Consider the following 17,239-nt stretch of genomic DNA (forward strand, 5'->3'; position numbering starts at 1 on the left):
CTTGTTTACTCTAAATTCCAGTTGACACTCAGGCTGAGTTAAATACTTTACAATTTTAACAACAAAGGAATAAAGCCATAATAGTAGCTAAAACTTCTAAAGAAACTTCCATGTGCCAAGTATAATGCTAGGTTACTCATATGCATTATTTTATTAACCCTACAAAAACCCTAAAAGATTAAGTACAAGTCTTATCCTAAGAAGTCTGGGCTCAGAAGCATTAAGTAAAGTACCTAAGGTCACAGACAGTATGCACAACAGCTGGAAATCAGGTGTTAATCTAGCAGACTTCCAAAGCCTCCTTTCTAACCTAAGGCTATGTTGCCTAAAGCTATTTTCCTTCTCTGAGCTCTGATAGCCTTTACTATGCAGAGCCACTCATTTACCTATTTGCCCGTGGATGGTTAAATCACTGAACTTTCTCCTGTAGGCACCATGTTTCTTACCCGTTTACTGTAATCCACCTGAGAATATGAACTATACTTCTGGGCTTTATAGATTCTGCCCAATAAATGCATGCTGACCAAAGTGGTTAGAAGTATGAAGTAATCAATCCCCTTTAGTTCTTGTTGGTTAATTTGTCCTTTAAGCAGTGAATTTTCTTTCCTCCCATCTTCCCCAGGACCACATGCTGACATTGGGCATAAATAAAAGAGATCCTGGCTGAGTTCAGGCCTGGAATAATCCATGTTTGCATGGCCTGGAGAAGGAGGGTCTCACAGGAGTTGCTGGGTGACTCAGGAATCTGTGCTTGAAGAATTCTGAAACTTCTAGCCCTTGAGATATTTTAGAAGTTAGTGATATTATAAGAAAACAACAAGCCCCTAAAACTCCAGCAACTATTGAGACCCATTGTGAGATTTAATCACTTTCCTGAGAATCAAAGTTAGTTGGTAATTATACAGCCTTATTTATACATCACCATGGTGTGTGTGTGTGTGTGTGTGTATGTATGTATTTTAACTAGCCCATTTAAAATTAGAACCATGAGTAGGGCAGACATAACACTTTGTATACGTAAAATGTTAATTTGGGGCTCCATCATCAAAAAGTTGGTTGACCTTGAGTTAGTCATTGTCCTTCTCTAGTCCCCAATTTTCTCACCACTGACCTGCGGGGTTTTAGAGGATCTCTAAGTTCCCCTCTTGCCTTGCCTTTCTGGGGTGCGAATTAACACAACCTCGTAGTTTTGGATTATGTGCACAATACTGAGTCACATTCTCCACAGCCTTTTCTGCTCCACCCTGCCCTCTCCTGCTCCGGGGCAAATGCTCCCGGGTGAAGCAGTGAGCGGCCTCCTGTCCCGTAGCTCCTTGCAAAACCCCCTCTGTCTCCTGCTCCCTTCACCCTGAGGTGCCTCTGGCCTCTGTGTGCTTTGCCTGTTACACCAAATGCTCTCCTAAGTTCTCAGCAACAAGGGAGGCAGATAGGCTATATCTGGAAGCCATCATTGGCTCCCAGCACCCTCAAGTTCCTGTAACCCGTACAGGGAAAACTGATAGCTAAAGAAGTTAAAACAAAGCCAGACCCCTTCAGGGCTTCTCAAGTTCGATGTGAGCCTCCGGAGGAGGCCTGGGGACAGAAATGCCTTCTTAGACAAACCAGACCTGCTTCTGCACCCTCCCCAAACACAGGTTCTGGGCACATGGACACAGTGGTATAGGTAGAAAATTCAGAAGGCATCTCCTTGTGAAGGTAAGGACCCAGGAGTCATTGATGAGCAACAGTGAGGCCATGTCGGAAATGACAAGGGTTATTTGTGAAGTTCAAAAACATATCGATAGAATAGTTGTGCCTAGACTGTATCCATGGGTGCAGGAATCTGCATGTGGTAACGATTACACAGAACAACACGTTCATGCACAAATACGCACAAATGGGTGCACATAGAACTGTGAAACCTGAAGAATAAGGTCTGTGGTCACCCCAATGTCAGTGTCCCAGCTTTGATATTATACAACAGTTATATAAGATATTACCATTGGCAGAAAACTGGACCTGTCTACTATTTGAAACCTCCTATGAATCAATAACTACTTCCAAAAAAGAAACAAACCAAGCACCTAGTGGTTCTGGCTACGTCTCCCCACAATCCTGAGACACGAATCCCAGTGCTCTCTTGCAAGGTCCTATTAGTAACAGTGAGATCTTCACCATCATGATCGTCATCATCAAGGCTGCCATTTATTTAGCATTTACTATGGGCCAGGCACTAAGCATTAAAAATATTCTCTCATTTGCATCAACACCCCCACCAGGCTATCATCCCCAGTTTACAGGAGATAATGACCTTGGGAGAAGTTGAGTTGAGCCCCAGGCCACAGAGGCACTGCGGGGCCAGGCTCTGACCAAGGTCTGGGACACTAATGCTCATATTCGAGGGCAAATAACCAGAGAGGAATACGACTCTGCAGAGCTGTTGTGGCATTCGACGTGTGCTCCCTGGAAGCCACTAAGCGAATCCCTCAATCTGTCCCCCGAGTCACCCGGACTCAGGCAGCACCGGACTCAGGGACACTGCCCTCCTGACTCGCCCCTCGTCCCCGCTCTGGGCAGAGCTGCGGCCAAGCAACAAAAATGCCACTTACAGGTTCCTCACGGCGGCGATGCCTCGGAACGCCTTCCTCGGGATCCCCAGGATCTGGTTTTCGCTCAGATCTCTAAACAGGAAGAGAAGAGGCACATTACGTTAAGCACCAAGGCCCGGCTTTATCTGCATCTCATTATGATAACAAAACCCCTCGGAGGCTGCCCTGCGGTCAGGAGTGTTTGAGGGGCTCTTTAGTCTCAGGCCCCAGACGGGCTGCGAGCCTCCCTATTGTTCCTCTAGCGACGGCCTTTGCAGGAGCAGCTCGCCACCAGGGCGGGCTCTGTGGGTGGTCTTGCACCTCCAGGCCACGAGCCAAGATGCTGGGTTATTTGTTGTACACACGGCACCCAATTCTCTGTTTTGCCACCTCTCAGAGACGACCCCTGCCCCCCTCTCATCCCCCACAGCATCCCTCCCCCACCGCAGGGCCAACACCACTCCATCTCCCAGCTCAGGGACTCTCTGCCTTTGTCATCTGGAATTGGAACGGAGCCTGGCCATCCTGATTTTCTGATGGGGGGTGACCATCTCCACTTATCCAGAGCCTCAGAGACCCCTGGGGGCCTCCTGGATTGGCCTAGTGACAGGCATGATGAATACAAATTGCATTTCCACAAGCCCACCCCAAATGGGGTCCCACCGGCACCTCATCTAGCAGTAAGCAGTACAAATGCGTTGCTTTGAGGAGGGAAGGTGAGGGACAGAGCGTCAGGTCTCCAAGCTGGCTCAAACCCAAGTCTTGTGACAGGGCCCTTTTAATAATCCTGAAAGCCTCAATTTCCTTTCCTAAGACCTACACAGTTGGGTTTTTTTTTCCACTTTATTTCTTGTTTTATTTTTTGCTAGACCAAACACATATAATTGTTCTCATTCATACCTCAAGCTTGCTTGGAATCTCAATCAGTTATCAATCATATCTATGTGTATCTACATATATTTACACAAACATATATATAAATTGAATATTTATTTATACATATATAGTCTACTCATAGATATAGACACATATCTTCATCATTTTGAAAAGAACACAAAAGCCTTCAGCTATTAAGCTAAAACATTCACCTACCCAGACATAACCACTGTTACGAATTAGAAGTAATACAAATTTCACCAATATGGTCTCATAGCATAGAGTCAGTCACAACCTCTTTTTTTCTATCATATAGAGAAATCTGTTCATGTTACTAACAGTACAGCTACGCCAACACTTTCAATGGCTGTATATTATCCAGTTGTATAGATGGTTGGATATTTATTTATTTGCCATTTGAGGAAACACTTGGATGGCTTCTCCTGTCCCCACATTTTGGGGACACTTGTTCAGCTACTCCCATCGTATCAAGTCCTATGAGGAGAAGGTACAGGGTCACAGTCTAAACGCATCTTTAATCGCCGAGCTGTCCCAGAGACAGATTGTACCATCAGACCCTCTTGCACTGATTTTCCCACAGGCATCTAATCAAAAGCTATAGATGACTCCAAATATACTTGCAAAGAGGTCAGACAACCATCCTTCACTAAAAGCTGGGCCATCTAAATTAACATTTCACAAGGGGGTTTAAAAAAGGCCAGAAGAAGGGTGTCAGTTTCTTGGCTCTCACCTTGCTGAGGTGAGCTGCCACACCTCGAGCAGCTGGCTGGTTATCTGGGGCCACTTGTTAGGCCCCAAGGCAAACCTCAGAGTTGGGATATGGTGCAGATATGAACACTAGCGGCTTCTGAGGATGAATAACAGGGTGCTCCCCATCTCAAATCCAGTTTCCGCTGTCTGTATCTGATGTAAGTAAATTTAGATGCACAATGAGCCCCATTGCAGACTCCCCAGGCTGGGCCTTGATTCAATGAGCAGGGCTCCAGCCTGGAGTCGGGGCGCTGAACAAAGCCCATGATGACAGCAGAGGTCAGGCAGTGTCACCAAGGCCACTCCTCTGCTCTCCATCAGCCTCCAGGAGAAGGGGGTTCAGGTCTTGTCATCTGACTAATGCAATTTCCACGAGGCATCTGGGCTGTACCCAGGGCTCCAGCAGCTACAATGGGCCCAGGCTCTTCTGCCAAGCGAAGGCTTGTCTCCAGGACAGCAAGCCCCTGCCTGCTAGCCTCCCAAGCTTGGCTGTTATCTTTGGCCACGTTGGGAAACAGTTCAGGCCACCCTTCTGGTAAATGACTGATAATCAAAATCAGGGGCAGGGGAAGCAAACAGGAGAGAGGTTTAGAACAGTCAGCTCTAACTATGCCTGGAAGCCAGGAGAAAGGGCACATATTCCAGTAATGCATTAACACTTTGTGTTTAGGTGCCCCAAATGTACTGAAGAAATAGCAATTGTTTGAAGGTCCTGGTTTGCAATATGGTGGGATAAAGAGAGAAGAGTAATGTTTAAGCAGAAAAATCTGGTAGAATTGCTGGGAAACCTGCCACTAAAGCAGTCACACAGGCAAAATCCTCCACTTGGTGGGGTAGTCACTTGGCTATTTTCTTGCTGTAAATGTATTGAGGCTTATTACTCTTAGCTTAAGGAGCCTGGTTTAAAGGTTTCCTTCTGCCTCCCTGCCATGGCTTACCTCTTGCCACAATTGAACAAAACAGTAGATTGTAGGGAATTTATCTGTTCCCCATGACAATCTGCTTGTAAATTTTATTAATTTTGTTTTCCATTGAGCCTCTCTTCTCTGGCTAACAATACCACTGCCATCCATCTGCAGGATTGTATATTGATTTCATAAATACCTCCACTGGGCTGACAAACTGACAGCTTTAATGGTGTTACTGATGGGGCATGGAGGAGGGTTCAGGGCTGGGTGCTTCATTTTCAGTAAGTGTCCCTTCACAATTATCTCAGGGCCTTTGTGAGGGTTCCTAATAGTGTGTTTATCTCAGCGTGATGCCTGAGCATGGAGCTATTGTTAAGTACTCTCCTTGAGAGAGACAAGAGCACCATTTTCAGCTGACACTTAAATAAAAATAACAAAATCTATGTGTAGTGCCCAAGAGCCTAGTTCTGCCAATTGCTTTTTGGGGGTTTTGGGCTTTGCCCTACCTGAGGGAAAAATGCTCAGAAACGACCAGGGAAAGGGAACTTTTAAAAAACAAAAACAAAACTATTAGACGAAAGGTAAGAGGTTGGAGTAGAGTGAGAAGGTAAGAGGTGTGCTGGGACTTTCTGAAGGGATAAGAAGGAAGGGGCTGGGGGAAAGGCGTTCCTGGTTGGGGAGTGGGCATATGGATCAGAATGCTTTTTTAAACAATTAGGAATCTGGAGGAAAGGAAAACTGCATTAGCTGGAGTGCATTGTCCTGCTTCCCAAAAACATTAACTGACTGATTATTCCATCCAAAAACACAAGACTAAAGAGGAATTATTAAGGAGACAGAAGTCGAATAGGAGTTGCCAAGAACCAATATATTCCCCTTCCAGGCAACCCCCCCCCCAACCCCCTTTTTAATTTACTAAAATGCTTTGGACACAGATTAACTTTCTTCACAAATTTATTATTGCTTCATCTACATTGAAATGGAACTGCAGACGCTTTGACAAATGGATTGAAAGGTTGTCTAGTTCCAGCGGAGCTTTTGAAATGCTTCCTGGGGCTCTCCCTGCAACGTCAGGCATGCTTTGTTCTCAGAGCAATGGTGAATGACAGTCCCTACCTTCACCTGACCCTGTGTTTACCAGGCAAGACTGCAAGGCAAGGAGCAGGGAAAGTCTCCTCTTTACTCTGCTGGGAACAATGTGCTTGTCTCGGTCACATTCATGCCACTAGGAAGTCCTGTCTGTTTTAAATGGCAGTCTGTAGTGGGGGGAGGGGGGATTTGCTCTAAGATGTCCATTTCAAATTATTCTGAAGGTGTAAAGTGGGGCTTAGAAGCTCCCTCAACCTTGGGGAATTCTTGCTTTTGAAGTGGGTGGAGCCACTTACTAGCTGTGTGTTGTGCAAACTGAAAGGCTTTATTCCTCAATTTCTCCACCTTTACAGTGGGGCTATTAATTTTACTGGCCCCATAGGTTAATTGTGAGGATGAAATGAGTTGATGCATGTGCACTTTGTAAGCATTCCCTGAAGGTCACTGTTTATTTCTTGGACCTTCCCCTGCATTCAGCCCTGGATTTACATTGCTGGTGTCCTTTATCATCATCCTCAGGACATACGCCTGCAACTGTGCAAGGAATACCACATGCAAACATTGCTAATAGTCCTTCCATGAAATCTGAGGGAGGGAGTAAAGTCTCCCTCATCTACTGCCTAGACAGGAGTATCTGTATTTGATTGTAGTTTCTTTTGGACGAACAGGAGAGCTTGACTCAGGAGAAAGGTCTGTCTGAGGTTGAGCTCTCTGAGAAGCACTTAGCCCAGTGATGGATTCACAAAGTGCTCCTGGGCAAGACCAGCAAGGATTGGAGGAGCCAGAATGGAGAAGGGGCATAAAGGGCAATTAGGTAAAGTCCTGGCTTAGCCCAATACCCTGGCAGCTCCTGTCTCTAACCAAGGGATCTGGGCCTTTGTACCTCTGCATCAGAGACCACCCAAGAGAAATGCAAGTCTCCCAGCTCAACCTGCCCTCTATGAGGCTGAACAAGGTGTCTTCAGTAACTCAAGGAGAGATCGCTGAAGAGGTCCACAGCTATGACCTTTAGCAGCAAAGTCCAAAGGGTCAGTAAAGGGGGTCCAAAGGATCCCACCCAAAGCATTTATAAGAAGGCTTTAAGGAGAGTTTTCCTGACTCAGGAAGTTCTCAGATTAAGAAAATCACTCCTGAAAGATGACATATCCAGGATCAAGGATCAAGAGGCAACAGGGAGAAGCTAACTGACTAAAGAAAACTGGAATAATCTATTCTGGTACCTTCTTTGTCTACTTTCCCAAATCTTTTGTACTGAGACCAATCAGGTGCTTTTTTAGTAACATTAAAAAAAGATCTGTCAACTCCTTTTTAACCATACTAACCAGAGGATGATCTAAAAGCATTTATATTTGGAATCATTATAGGATTTAGGATAAGAGCAGTGGATAATTATTATGATTCTCTCCAACCTGAGTATATATTAAATTACCTTCTCAGCCACTGCCTAGTAGGAGGAAACTTGCCCATTGGTGCAGAAGGTATCAACCAAAACTCACTTAAGGATTTTTAAAATTTCTCATGGATAATCCACGAACCTAAATTTCTTGTGCTTTCAATGCTGCTATCCTATATAAGGCTGAACCCTGCTCCCACCAGCCCTGCTCCTAATAATACAGTAACTGTGGCACATCACTCTGCTGTAGAAACCGAGAGAAATATATTGTTTTGCTTATTTTATACAGCAGGAGGGACAGACATGCAGGAAACATTGTTCCCTGGGGATTTTACAATGTGGACTTCAGGGAGTATTTATCTTAAAAGGTAAATTTCTTCTGTGGGCAATTTATCTTAATAAGCAAGATTATATGTTTACAGCTGGGTCACTGTCAAAACCAAATGAGCTCTAAGCACATGTCCCAGCTAAGAAGCCCTGGAACCCCCAGCTGGGGGTCTAGTCAATAGCATCCTTTGAGGGAGATTACAGTGGAGTAACTGAATCATTTCCTGAAAGAGCTGACACCTATCTCAGGATCCAGAGAATCCAAGGTATAGATGGGGAACAAAGAAACCCACGATTATTTCCCACTGTTTCGGTTGGTTTCTGAATATTTCACTGTAGCAGGAGTTTACAATGCTTGCTACCTTATGTTAAAAAGTTACTAAATGAAAGATAACAATTAGAGCTCCTTTCTTTCTGCCCTATCTGACAAGCTCATTAGAAAAGTCCTAGTCATAGCATTTATGGCATATGTAATGCTGGCAGATTAACTGGTTAGCTCAGATTTTTATTTCACTCAACAAAAAAACTGAGCAGCTAGTATGTGCTATACTATGTTGCATATCGAGGTGCAGAAGTTTGCCTTCTCACTGACCCAGAAAGGAACAGACTCCTTTACATGTATGAATATAAAACAAACATCCAGACCTCTCAGAAGGTCAAAGTTGCAGTCTCACTGCTTTTTTCTACTTTCCAAGAAGCAAGACTGTATCTAAATTCACATTGGAGATTCTTCCCAACCACCAAGGAAAATAATTGACACCTTTGTTTTACGTGACGTCCAAAATCTTTTGAGATTTTGGGGAGGGAAGAAGAGGAAAGATACCAACCAATCACTGGCACTTGCATGGGGGTAGGCTTCTTTCAGTAAGCACCTGGGTTTTGTCTTTCAAAGTGGATAATTTGATAAAAATCAGGACAGTTTGAAGATATCTTTAAAGAGTCAGCCTGGCACAGGGAAGCTGTTCTCACATGGGGCTCATGGTCTAACTGATCAGAATTTACCGATGGTGCTTCAAAAAAAAACGTGATCCGTGGTTTTTAAAATAATTTAGATACGATGTTGGTATTGTGGATTAGGCTTCCTTTCATTTATGCCTTTATCTTTGTGGGACACACACTGAAATTACTAAGGATGAAATGATGATACCTGAGTTTTGCTTCAAAATAATACAGATGAAGGGAAGGGGGGTAGAGGTACAGGTGAAACAAGGCTGGCCGTGAGTTCATACTTACTGGAGCTGAGTGATGGGTCCAAAGCGGGTTCATTTATTATCTGTACTTGACTTGTTCATATGTGTGAGATTTCTCAGCATAGAAGATTTCAATACAGATTCCTGGTACCCATCCCAGATGTACTGAACCAGAAACTCTGGGGGTGGGCTCTGGAGTCTATAAACTTTGAATCAGTTTGAGAATCTGGGTAGAATGATTAGTGCATAGGATTAGGTGCCAAGTTCATGTCCAACCTGTGCTACTTAATGGGCTGTGTGTCTTTAAGAGTATCAGTTTAATTGTCTGGGCCTCAACTTGTACTTCTATGAAATTGGGATAAGCATTAGGGATAATTAATGGACAAGTGCTTTCTATACTGTAATGCAATATATAAATGCAAATCACTGTCTTCATTTAATTAGCATGAAGTTCACAAATATAGCATCCTGCTACCTTAAGTGTCTAGTCTGATTTTGTGGAAAATATTGTGTCCAAGATGCAAAGGCGTCCTGTGTCTCTTGTATGAGCCTGCTGGTATTGGGCAGGATCGCAGCCTATGGGATGGGTAGAATCGCAGGAAATGGCTGAAGGGGGAGGCAGAGTGACAATGTCCACTCCACATCTGAGAAAGCCATTCATGGGCCCAGTTTTGGAGGCTGACAGAGAAGGGGCAAGACTCCATCAATGGTTATGCTCTGCCCTGGGATCCCAGAGATATGGCAGAAGAAAACCAAGCACTTTACCCCTGGATTCTCTCAAACCTGCAGGGAAGACTGGCTGACTGGAATTAGGACATTCCTGGTGGGGCTTCACAGACAGGTGATCTCCTATAGCTTTCTGGGAGAGCTGCCATCTAGGAGGGAAATCACTGGAAAGCAGGTAGTAAGCAGGACTAAGCAGCCAAGCTGAGAGGCAGATTGAGATGAAGGTCTGGCATTCAAGCACAACTGAGCTAAGGATTGCTCTGGGGGACACAGGGCTGCAAACTGCTACAAAAGGCTGCCAGTGGAGTTAGGGTTATTGGTTTGCTCTATGGCTAGTTACTCATGTGGGCACCCTTTTTGTCTCTTTATGGGCAGATATTCTAGAGACCACAAGCCAAATGCAGTAGGTTATACAGGTCAGTCAATGAATAAAGTAGGCTGGGTATGGATAATAAAAGTAGCAAGAGGGTGAGCTGGGGAATTCAGGGCCCATCTAAATTAATTTCCCCCAAATTAAAAACAGCCCTCTGTGCTGGCCAACGGAACACTTCAACCCAGGGCTGAAGGCTGCAAAGGCCAATACCCCTCCAGAGGGAATCTGCTCAGTCTAGAACAGCACTGTCCTGTAGAAATATAACATGAGGCACTCATGCAATTAAAAATTTTACAGTAGCTTCATTAAAAACAGTGAAAAGAAATAGTTAAGATGAATTTCAGTAAAGTACTGTACTTACCCCAATGGATCCAACATATTTTCCTTTCAACATATAACCAATCTAAACTTTTATTAATGAGATACTTTACATTTTCTTTATTCCAAGTCTTCAGAATCTGGTGTATATTTCATGTACATCTCAGTTTGGACCAGCCACATTGTAAATGTTCAGTAAGCACACACAGCTAGCACCTATTACATTGGACAGGGCAGTTCTAAAATAAGGCTAGGTGCTGGATGTTACAGCTGTGTGCCCTCTCATTGCCAAGAGAGGGAAAGAGTTTTAGATGTTGGAACCAAGCTAAAGGAGACCAATGTGGGACTCTCAGGGTTGGGGGCTTGGGTATACAATAGGAAATGTGAAGGGGAGCCATTCAAGATAGAAACCTTTGGATTCAAGGAAGCAAGCCATGGCCTGAAATATTCCAGTCATTCAGCCATCCCCTCCTATGAACAGGGAACCCCCTTCCAGCCACAGGCCTGAGTGTTTACAAACCAACGCCCTTCCAGGGCTGACAGGGTTAATTTATGCTTCCAGTCCCAACAGAAACTTTCTTTGTTGTCATGCAGCTACAACTGAGGCTCTTCATGTTCATGAAACAGCATTATAATTAACTGATCATCTCCAGTGAATGGTACAGAGGCTGAGCTTCTCAGCAGCTCACTAATCCCCAGAATTATGACAATTTAGCGATAAGGCAGTTACATTAGGTGGGATTGGGGAGCTTTCACAACAGCCCAATTGTGCCCTCTATTCTGGTCCAGACTTCCCTGATTAACTAAGTGGTCCAGGAAACATCACCAAGGCTTCAACTACCAGCATCTGGCTCGAAGCCATGTGTCCATCACCATATACCCTTCAGGAGGTACAACTGTAATTTTGGTGTCCTTATATCATGTGCAGAAATCAGATGCTGAAGATCATCTGACCGTAAGGATCTAATTATGTACCTGAGATAGTCCCCTACAAATTCTTAAGCCCAATGAGACGTTGTATTAATCTTGGTTGGTGGGGTGGAGGGGGTCCATCTGTTTTTTTGTTTCGTTTCCCTTTGTTTGAAGCTGTATGTCAGCTCAGCGGAGCTGGGAAGGGGAGCCCATTTCTGTAATCCAACGTCTTCCTAGGCTGACATATTGTTCCCACCCCCTCCTTCCCCTCCGTCCCTTCCCTTGGCAGCCCTCTGAGGCTTTCATCCCTAATTTGATTGTCGTAGCTGACACTGTCAATCTGAAATCCAGTAGCATGTCTAATGCTGGCTGGACAAGGGGAATGCATGGGGAGAAGGGGAGGAAAATTCATCTTGAGAAGTAGCTTTATGTAAATCGATCCTCTGGCTGAATGCTGGAGTCAAGCATTTGTTGATTAATTGGAAAAGCGTCCTTGCGCCTGTGTCTTCTTTAGAGAGATGGCCCAAATCGAGTCCTCTCTTCTTCACAAAGACGTGCCTATGCCAAAAAGCTTTTGTAATTAGGAGAAGAAACCTTTGAGTGAGGGAAGGTGGCAGGGATTGGGGGGCATTTATGGAATTATTCTGAAATGAAGTGGGTGTATTTGGGCTGTTGCATGATTAATTGCTGACCTGGGCATCCTTGTTTACCTCCCAGATAGTGGCCTGACTGCCTTGGTTCTGAGGTAGAATATCTCTTGGGTAAAGGTCCGCTTGTGCAATGATTAGCTAAAATTAAGGGGTGGAGAGTGTGCTTTCTACCATGTTTCTCTGGTGGATTCCAAATTTATATTTTCAGTTACCACTTGGGCCCATTTCTGTTGGCATCAGGAAGGACAGAGTGAGTTTGTGATTGACTAGATCTCTTTCCCATGTACTTTTACTTTCTCTGACGAAGCAGCTCAAGTGAAATGGTAGATCATCCACCAATATGGTCCTTTCACTCAGTAACTATTCTGGGGTACCGTTTAATCAGGCTTTACCAAAAAGCTGAAGGCAAATGAGGAAACTGGGCACAGGTTGGATTTGGAGAGACTTGCTTATTTGCTAACTTGCATGCTGGCGGGAAGTCAAGCTTGTAAGGTAACATGGTCTTTTGCCCTGGAGCCCTCCCCAGATTACTAGTTTCATGCGGTCAAACTTTTGCTGAGCATGAGGCCTGATGCATAGTTTAAAAAATACCTGTTGAATGGATTAAAAAAAAAAAAGAAAATTATTTCATGCTTTTGCCTAGTTCATGGATGATTGAAAAAAATAAATCTTAAGCTGTGGGGATTTTTTCCCCCAAGTCCAGTTTGCCCCTTTGGATTCTAAAGAGCTTCTGTTCTATTCCCCAAGCCTTCCATCTCAGCCTCCCTGGTGCACCGGCTTCCGGGAGAACTAATGTCCCTAGAACAGGCTTGGTTTCTAAAGTCTCCAACTGAGAAAGGTTCAGCGAGTTAAACTGAAGCACGGGAATATTGGGAAGGGAGGCTAAGCAGACAAATAGTTTGCTTTTTTTTGGTAGTAGAATTTAATTTAAAGCTGGCTTGAGAGGGTACAGTAGGCCTGTGAGGGCTGTGTGCCTGAGAACGTTCGTCTCCAAGAACAGCTGCTCTCCATTTCTGAATTCTGGCACTCACTGGAGTGAGGATAATACGGATAATGAAGCGTAGGTATGGAAGGAGATACCTGTAGCGTCATGCTACAGGAGATGTTAGAAGGGGCAGTGACCGCCCGTGAGAAGGCTGTGATTATCTCTGTGATATGTTATGCGGTCAGTATCCTCCATGTCAAACTGTCTAAAAGATCTAGAAACCCTCATGGAGCCTGAGGATTAGGAAGTCAAACTGGGATGGGGAGGTGAGGATGGGGTGGGAAGAAAAGAGGCAGTCTAGAGGGCTAGAGCCCTCTAACTTGGGAGCTGTTGAGGCCACTTCCTAATTTTTACCCTGTAACTTTTTACATGTTCAACTTGGTCATGAAGAAAGGATTCTCTGAACACCCCTCTGGGTGCCCTGTGTGCCTGATGTAAGACTAATGTTTTGTGGGTGGAATGATTCCTCTTTTCTCCTCTGGTGGAAATGGCACCGGGTTACTCTTCTGTGGTCCACGCTCTTGTATTGGAGACAGGAGAGTGTGTGGGGGCAGCGGGGCTGGTGGCTGAGGAGGGCTATGCCGCGGGCTGCAGCCACCCAGAGCTGCAGCTCAGGGAGATATGACTTGTTCTTTCTTGTAACTTTTCAGAACCCCATTAAATAAGTAAAACCTCAGTGCTGAAGGTGAGATGCTATCCTGGGGCCATCTGCTGATAAAATCAGCGTGGCTTCAGAAGGCTCAAAATTATCTTCCACCAAACAGGAAAGCAATTCAGCAAGGGCTCAGCACCCTGAGTTGCAAGGCCAGCTTCTGGAAGCCCAGCATTGGATGAAGTATGGAGCAGCTTAAGCCATGAAGTATGCTAACACTACAGAACGACATTTCTCCTCATGACCCCCTGCAGTATTTATTGTTCCATTCAAAGCAATTACAGTTATTGCTAATAACTCACACCTGTGGATGTCCTCGGTATTGACTAAAGGAGAATAGATGCTGTTCTCTTGCTTATTTATGTAAAAGTGGATGCAGGTCAATAGATTTACACCAAGTGTGAAGTTAACACTAATATTGAATCCCAGACCTGCTTCTGGCCATTTAGTTTGACAGGCACTAGACAAGGGATGTGAAGGCTGGGGGAACCCAGCAAGCTGCAAAGATGAAATTAATTCGTGAAAAATGTGAGGCTGCTGCCACTAGCCTTATGCCAAGTACAATAAACATCCCAGACAAAGAGGAAGGACCTCCATGGTCAGAGGTGGGGGGAAGAGGGAAGGGAAAGAAGAGACTTCCTCTGAAACAGCTCCCTTGCCTCTCTGAGACTGTTCATTGACAACAGTCTGAGCCGTACTTCTGGTAACTCAACTCCTTTCCTTTCCTAACTGACCCCACAAGTCCTGCATATGGTCAAGATCCCAGGAGGCAGTGAGTCACAGTATGGAAATCATGGCTCAGAAGCCTGGAAGAGGTCTGTGTGGGGAAGTTAGGGTTCCTATGGCCAGGATCCTCACTGAACTTAAATCACCTGATGATGTAACTGGCCTGTTGCTAGGCTACCGCTTCCACACCTTTAGGCAATAAGCTATTATTGCGCTATATAGAGAGCTCGGCCCAGTGCTCTGCATGGTGGTAGAGACGCTAGTGCTTGACCTACCACCGGGAGAACAAGCGGAGTAATAAACCCTTTCACCCCAAAGAACATTTTGCTGTCATTTTCTTTGGTCACATTGAATCCATAGTGAACTTGCCCGGGGCTAAAACCCACTGGCAAGATAGTTGGCATGAACTCCAACTTTGCCTCTTGCAAGCTGCGTGACTTTGAATGGGTGGATTACTCTTCCTGAGACTGTTTCCCAATCTATAAAGTGGGGACAATGAAAACATTTATGTCAGGGAATTATTATAAAATGGCTAATGAACTTAGAGCTCTTTGTATGTCACCTGGCTCATAACAAGCACTTAATAAATACTAATTATTATGAGCACTTGCATCTGTTCAATATGCATTCAGATACTATGAGTAGAAGATAAGCAAATCCCCACAAATTCCTTGTCCCAGAGACTATTACACAGGAACTCTAGAACTGTGCAGCAGTAACTCCAAGTCATGTTCAACACCAAAGAAAACAATAATTGGGTTCCATTGAGCTTGTGGTTCCTCAAACCTTCCCGGGATCCTGCAGGGAGACTCAACCTCATGGACTTTATCAGGCTCTCTAGGAGGGAGAGGATGTGGTGCAAAGACGGGGACATAGCTTAGAGCCACACAGCTCTCTATAAACACCCTTGGAAGCTGGCTGGAAGTGGTTGGTCGAGCAGCAGCTGTTGTGCAGAGGAGATGCTGGTGGGAGACTCCACAGAGAGGAGGGAAGGGAGAGCCTAAGGCAGCTGGTGGAACATCTGGGGAGAGAGCTTGAAGATCACCGCCCAGGCAGGCTTACGAGTGGGAAGTGACTCAACCCAAACACGGCTTCTGGGCTGAGAGCAGAATGCTGGCTTGCCTCTGCACGGACTCAGGAGAAGTCAACGTATCCCCCCCACCTTTCAAAGGAAGCTGGGGACTTGAGTGAGCTTTGAAGGGGTGCAGAACTAAGTGGGGAATGGCCATTAGAGGAAAAGCTGAGGTCAGTGAGGGTGGGAAGGTGACTGCATTTGCTACGAAAGCAAATTCCCTGGCTGTCCTCACTGCCCTGTTAAAACTGTCCTGGGGCTTACATTTCAATAAACAGTCATCATTAATAGGGTGACTCTGATGTACCCTTGGTGTTATTGCCACAGCTAAGAAAATGAGAAGACACTGTCCATGGGAGAGGACAAAGGGGGACAGCAAGTATGATATCACCTCTTAGAAAAGGAGTGTCACCTCTGTGAATGGGCCCAGCTGCTCAAGGCAAGACACAGTGGGCCTCTGATCTCTTTCCGAGCCCCAATCCCAGTGGAGGAAGCTGCTCCCCGAGAGAGCGGAGGGAACCAGGAAGTCAGCCTCTGAGTGCTGGTGTGGACAGCTGAGCCTGGGATCTTTAAAGTCAGCTACTGGTGGGCAGGAGACCCCAAGCAGAGGGATGGAGATAGACAGAGGATATGAGAAGGAGAGAGAGGGAAGGAAAAAGGAGAAAGAAAGAGTGAGAGGGAAAACAGACAAGCAGAGAGACAAAGACCAAGAGGAAGACAGAGGGGCTGGGGGTGGGGGGTAGGGGTGAGGTAGCTGACACAGAGGGAATAACACTAGAGAAAACAAAAGGAAAAAGCAAGTCAGAGAAGCACACGCACATACAGAGACAGTCGTTTCACAGAAGAGACCTGAGAAGGCAGGGATCCACAGGGAAAGAGAAAGGCACAGATACGAGATGTAGAGATGCAGAGTGGAGACAAGTTCACACACACACACACACACATGTGTGCACGCTCACGCACGCACGCATGCATGCACACAGGCACACAGGCAGAGAGAGCAAAGAGACAGAGCAATAAGAAAAGGATCAGGCAGAAGCCCTACAAGTGGTATGAGGCTGGCAGACAGGTTCTTCTCCAAAAGATGCTTGATTTGGGGCTTTCTCAAGATAAGGTGACCAAGAAAGGGAGGGGGTCCAAGGCCTTTCTCACATCCAACTTGGGGAGCTGTTCTGGGGACAAAGAAGTGTCATACTTGCTGTCTGGATGCTGCACTGAGCTCAGGCCTCTGTCCCCCTCCCAAGCCTTGTGTACCAAGATCAGCCCCTGGCACGAGGGTGGCTACCCAGGCCAGGGGAGGGTCTGCTGGGCCCCCCCTCAGCTTCCCTTGCTAAGGAACTCTTCCAGTCTTTCCCATCTTGCTGAGCTCCAGAAAACTGACCCCCGTGGTTTTGGCAAAGGAAATTCGCGGAGGTTTCAAACTTTTTACATTACAAAGAGAGTTTTTAAAAGCTCCATAAAATTTCAAGGCACATACTTAATGTTCAAATGGCAGAATATATCGATCCCTGCCTATCCTCTAGTATCTTAAGTTTACCCAGAGGACCATTTTATTTAATTAACTTGGTGCTTTATTAATATAAATATTCTCCTATTGATCATAAGAGGGCCTGACAGGCACTCAAGCTGGGTACACATCACCTTCCCTCTGAGCAATGCCACTTAGATGAGTAGTTGGCTCGGAATCAAGGAGAGTGGCAGGAA

General features: G+C 45.4%; 1 protein-coding gene across 2 annotated transcripts in view; it reads right to left on the reverse strand.

Moving 5' to 3' along the window:
* Window positions 1-17,239, reverse strand: part of SLIT3 (slit guidance ligand 3) — a 588,416-nt gene that overhangs the window by 191,024 nt on the left and 380,153 nt on the right. For both annotated transcript variants that reach the window (XM_036884704.2, XM_036884703.2), the window contains exon 5: window positions 2,589-2,660. In XM_036884704.2, the coding sequence (XP_036740599.2) occupies window positions 2,589-2,660 (72 nt within the window). The remainder of the gene's footprint in view (window positions 1-2,588; window positions 2,661-17,239) is intronic.

This window comes from Manis pentadactyla, chromosome 2 (genome assembly GCF_030020395.1).
Source record: "Manis pentadactyla isolate mManPen7 chromosome 2, mManPen7.hap1, whole genome shotgun sequence".
NCBI classification, from domain to species: Eukaryota; Metazoa; Chordata; class Mammalia; order Pholidota; family Manidae; genus Manis; species Manis pentadactyla.